The sequence below is a fragment of the Monopterus albus genome, unplaced genomic scaffold (assembly GCF_001952655.1).
Source record: "Monopterus albus unplaced genomic scaffold, M_albus_1.0 scaffold351.1, whole genome shotgun sequence".
Taxonomy (NCBI): domain Eukaryota; kingdom Metazoa; phylum Chordata; class Actinopteri; order Synbranchiformes; family Synbranchidae; genus Monopterus; species Monopterus albus.
The window spans coordinates 303,766-308,963 of NW_018128231.1; the positions used below are offsets into that span (position 1 = coordinate 303,766).

General features: G+C 46.9%; 2 protein-coding genes across 2 annotated transcripts in view; one reads left to right on the top strand and one right to left on the bottom strand.

Annotated features, from left to right (window-relative positions):
• The window catches only part of LOC109974862 (potassium voltage-gated channel subfamily D member 2-like), an 81,606-nt gene that overhangs the window by 21,312 nt on the left and 55,096 nt on the right, over positions 1–5,198 (top strand). The window lies entirely within an intron of this gene.
• On the bottom strand, positions 2,893–4,563 carry LOC109974863 (filamin-C-like). Its single transcript, XM_020625295.1, has 3 exons — positions 4,189–4,563; positions 3,369–3,509; positions 2,893–3,105 (listed from the first exon to the last, which is right to left on the bottom strand). Exons 1-3 carry the CDS (start codon positions 4,253–4,255, stop codon positions 2,942–2,944), a joined length of 372 nt encoding a protein of 123 aa, XP_020480951.1. The 5' UTR covers positions 4,256–4,563; the 3' UTR covers positions 2,893–2,941.

Genomic DNA, 5,198 nt, shown 5'->3' on the forward strand with positions numbered 1-5,198 from the left:
AAATGGGCATTTGGGTCAATGGGAGAACCGGGGGAGCCGGCTACGGGGGCAAGCGGGCCATGGGACCCGGGCCCCCAGAACTCCAGGAACTCCAACGGTGCGTCCACCACGGGGCTGTCACCGCGAGAGGCCCAGAAGAGGTCGTTGTCTGGGCCATTCTCCTTCATCGCAGCGAAAGCATCCACTCTATGCTGCTTCTTTGCTACGGGCAGGCAAGCACAGAAGGGGCAAGCAGCCTGGGAGGAAAGAATCTCTTCAGGACTGCGCATGCGCGAAGGATAAACCCAATAGCAACAGCTCTTAGAGGGCGAAGCCTATACGAAATGGAACGTGTCCACACAAAAGGATAAAACTAAGCAGACCCACAGTGAATGTTGCTGGAGACGTTCTACCTTGTGTGCTGTGTCCTGACAGATGTTCATATTTCTCTGAATGCTAGTTCAGAGGAGCCGAGCATTCCCCCACTGCTCCTCAGAGGAGCCGAGTGTTACCCCGGCGCTCTTCAAAGGAGCCGAACCTTCCCCCAGCGCTCTTCAGAGGAGCCGTACTTTCCCACGGCACTCCACAGAGGAGTTGATTTTCTCTCAACAGCCTGTCTCAGAAGAGGAGTCTGATGTGGGGTGTTTGTGCCTGAGACCTCGTCCATCAGCGTTAACAAGCGAGTCGGGGCCATCGCCTCTTAGCTTTGGAAATGGTTTGACTGTGTAAATGAGTCTCATTCTTCACACTGACAGCCACTTAATGCACCCATAAACATCAGTGGGCTATAATAAAGAGTGGTACAGATACTGCTCATTGTCCCCTCGCAGACAAAGACATGATCATATTTGCACTGATTAACTACTAAAGTGTGATCAGGTTTTTTTTGGTCATCTGATTAATTAAACCACAGGTGGGTCACGGGATGATGGACACATCTCATACCAGGTGAGCGAGCAGTCAGTTAAACTTCCTGCATCAGTACGTGATCAATTAATAGAAGTGATCAGCCCCTATCTGGTGACGTCATTGATATATTTATTAAACACAGTTGGAGGGAGTTTACTTTTGAATTGTCATTTTTGTGAATATTAAACATGAGTGGACACAACAACGTGTGTGGTCCTTTTCAACCCAGTATCGAGTTTTAGCTTAAAGCAAAGTCAAAATATATTGTACGGTGCCTTGAGCAGGCTAGAGTCCCACGATTTTAGATCAGGACCACTCTCAGGTTGCTGAACCAAATAGCTGTATTACTGCCATTCAGATAAAGTTTTGTGGCGTCGTCCAGCCAGTGACTATACCGTTTCCCTTTGTAGACCTCAAAGGCAGATTAATTTGCAAATTGTCTGCATAGTGATAGAAGGTGAGATTGTGCTGACCTAGAGGGGCGCATATTGTAGTATATGGATCTATTTTTCCTAGCACAGTAATACCCCTGTGTCTATTGACTGATGTTGTATACACGCATTGTAATGTCTCTAAGTAAAAGAAAGCAGTAAAAAGTTCCCTTGTAAAAACGGCAACCTCCGAGTTCGTGTATTATTGTATTTCTTGTTGTACAAACACAACAAATTGGCGATGAGTACAAACCGAGACGTGGGCGACAGGTCACCAACTGCATTGACAGTTGAGGGAGATGCCAGCGGAGCTCGGAGGACAGGGGAGACCAAGAGAAGACATTGAACCAGCATGGCGGGTAATCAGCATGGCTAGCAAAGGGAGGCGTGAGTGCTGCTGCACAACCAGCAAGCTGAGCTAAGCTAAGTGACTGTTATTGGCAAAGTGACCTAACAGAACATATCGGGAACATGGCGTGTGTCTGGAAAATAGGCGAATTTGACAGTGCAAATGAGGACTAGGAGTCATATATTGAAAGTGTTGAACTGTACTGTGCTGCAAACAATGTGGAGGGGGATAAGAAAGTCCCCACACTGCTCAGTTTAATGGGTGCTAAAACCTACCACCTGCTACGGAACTTGCTAGCTCCAACAAAGCCTGGCACACAAACATTCCAAAGCATTGTGAATTCATTAAAAAGCCACCTGAGCCCCAAACCGCTTGTAATAGCAGAAAGCTTTCGTTTTCACAATAGAAACCAGTCTAAAGACGAAAGCATCTCAGAATATATAGCTGAACTGCGTAAACTTACTCAGTTCTGTGAATTTGGGGATGGACTTTCCGATGCACTGCGTGACAGATTGGTTTGTGGCATGCATTGTCAAAGCACACAAAAAAGGCTACTGTCAGAAAAGGATCTTACACTGGAAAAAGCATTGGCTATTGCAGTGTCAATGGAGACAGCAGCCAGGGATGATATGGAGCTACAGAAAAAGGCTGTGGACAGTGGTATGCATAAAATGTGAGTGAATAATGGAAAAAGGCAAAAGTGTTACAGATGCGGAAAAACATCACACCATGCAAATGACTGCTGGTTCAAGGACAAAAACTGCAGGAAATGTAACAAACCAGGGCACATGGAGTGTGCAGACAAAAGTCAGACAGCAAGCATACCCAAAAGGAGAAATCGCATGGGGATAAACATTTTAAGCACAAAGCTAAAAATGTACACAATGTCACTAATTGTGGATGTGAATCAGAAAGTGGGGGCAGCACAGTGGTGCAGCGGTTAGCACCGTTGCCTCACAGTGAGAAGGTTCCGGGTTTGGGCCCCACCTGGGACCTTTCTGTGTGGAGTTTGCATGTTCTCACCGTGCTTGCGTGGGTTCTCTCCGGGTACTCCGGCTTCCTCCTACAGTCTAAAGACATGCAGCTTAGGTTGATTGGTTTCTCTAAAATGTGTGTGGTTGTTCGTCTATGTGTTAGCCCTGCGATAGATTGGCGACCTGTCCAGGGTGTACCCCGCCTTCACCCGATTGGCAGCCGGGATTGGCTCCGGCCCCACCCGTGACCCCATTCAGGGACTAAGCGGTAGAAAATGAATGAATGAATAATAATTCTGTTATATAGGCTGTGACAGTGTTATAGCGTTGACACCTTCTCCGGCGTCTTTAGTGACAATGGTGAAGGTAGCCGGTTTGTTCACGGTGCCGTGGCTCAGACCAGGACCGTACGCTGTCACATGGCCACTGTTAATGGCATCCACATAGAACTGGAGTGGGCTTCCTGGAATAAAGAAGAAAATCTGCATGAGTGCAATGTTTCCCAAAGCCATTAGAGTGCAAATATCTCTAACTCAGTTTGCAGAATATGAAATGCTGGCATAGTTAGACAAGGTTAGAGCAGTGTCAGATCAAAGCCGCAGTAAAGCTGGTGATGCCCCACTGTTTCCTTCAAAAGGCGGTGAGTTTATCCATCATGCTGGAGAGGAGCATAGGAAGTAAACCAAACATAAAATAAATACATGTTAGGGATTTTGGGGGGGTTACCTGGGATGTGGCTGCCATCGTACTTGATGTCCATCTCGTGCAGACCTCGTTCACTCGGTGAGTACTTCACAGTAACCGTGCCGTCCTTGTTGTCAGTGATGTGAGGACAGGCGGTGCAATCAGATGGCATTCGCACCTCACCTGGAGAGCAAATCACTGTCTTAACTCATCATGGCTCCCACTGTGCTGTGGTCCTGCTGGCAACATTTGGTTTTTCAAGCCCTAAACATGTTATTTGTCCCTGTGTTTATGCAATATTTTAAATCCTAGGGTTAGGATTAGGGATCCAACCCTACAATGAACGCTGCTTACAGAGGAAGAAGCACTGGACATGCAGCTCAGGTTGACTGGTGACTCTAAATTGCCCATAGGAGCGAGTGTGGGTGTGTGTGGCTGTCTTTAAGTGTCAGCCCTGTGACAGACTGGAGACCTGTCCAGAGTGGACCCCACCTCTTGCCCAGTGTCAGCTGGGATTGGCTCCAGTCCCCCCCACAACCCTGTTCTTTATAAGCGGTGTAGATAATGGATGGATGGATGCAGTTAAGATAAAAAAGTGAAACTATGGCTTCAAATTTTCTGTTGTAGCACAAAATGTTAAGCATGTGAACAGCTGGCTTTTATTTGTGCCTAATTTAAAACCATGTGGAGAAAACAGCAATGGAAACAGTTTTTTAATGTGACGAGCTCCGTGCTCTCAGACCTGCTGCTGCGTTCAACCATGAGCACATATTAACAGGAGATATTCAACACGGCTGCTGACGCCAACAGTCAACGTTAGCTGCCAGAGATTAGCAGTGAGATAAACAAGGCCTGCTCTTACCTGTGATCTCTCCTTTCTGCACTGTGAAGGGAATAACCAGACTGAAGGGGCGGAGCGCGGGCTCCATCCCATTCACAGGGCTGATGGGTTCATCTGTGGCCTAAACCAGAGCAAGAGGGGAGGGGTGTTAGCATCGCCATAGTGGGAACTCTGGGAAATCAGGCCAAAACAGGAAGGAGGAGGAGGAAGCAGAGAAGGACTGCAGAGACCAGTCTGTGGCGAGCTAGACCAGTTTGTTCTGAGACTGAAACCAGTTCCACAAATGGTAACTGTTCAGTAAAGTCAGCTGGTGCATAAACATGTTTAATACAGTACACAGTCCTTCAAAAACAAAGAAAACAATGAATCATAAAATAAAAAGGATTACTAAATACAAAGCAGCAAATAAAGAAGCAGCAGATCAAACATGCAGCACCAAGCTGGGATGGTATCAACTTTCTGAAAAGCTCTGATACAACGGCAACTGCTGCATGAAGAGCAGGATGTTGCACCCACAGAATGCATTACTGCAGACAGGAGTAAAATGGGACTGGTCTGAGAAATGTGAAAAGTCATTTGAGGAAACAAAAAGATTGATCGCATCAGATGAACTGCTTACTCATTATGACACAATGTCACTAATTGTGGATGTGAATCAGAAAGTGGGGGCAGCACAGTGGTGCAGCGGTTAGCACCGTTGCCTCACAGTGGCATTGGTTGTGTCTTGTCACACATCATGACAGATGGATCTGAGCGTCCAATCGCATTTGCTTCGAGGTCACTGATGAGCGCAGAACGTAATTACACCTAGATTGATCGAGAGGCCCTTAGCCTAGTATGGGGTACCTAAAAAGTTCCATCATTACCTCTACGGGCAAAGGTTCACCCTTGTAACAGACCACCAACCCCTTGTATCAATTTTTACTCCCCAGAAGGGAATCCCGGTGATGTCAGCGACTTCCTTGCAGCGTTGGGCACTTTTCTTAGGAGCTCACTCTTACGAAATTGAGTTCAAAGGTACCAAGCAACAC

Bases quoted from the DNA above. Each gene is read 5' to 3' on its own strand.
- LOC109974863 (XM_020625295.1), bottom strand. From the start codon at position 4,255: ATGGAGCCCGCGCTCCGCCCCTTCAGTCTGGTTATTCCCTTCACAGTG. The intron at 3,510-4,188 runs GTAAGAGCAGGC...TTTGCTCTCCAG, and splicing joins GCAGAAAGGAGAGATCACAG to GTGAGGTGCGAATGCCATCT. The intron at 3,106-3,368 runs GTAACCCCCCCA...TCTTTATTCCAG, and splicing joins CGATGGCAGCCACATCCCAG to GAAGCCCACTCCAGTTCTAT.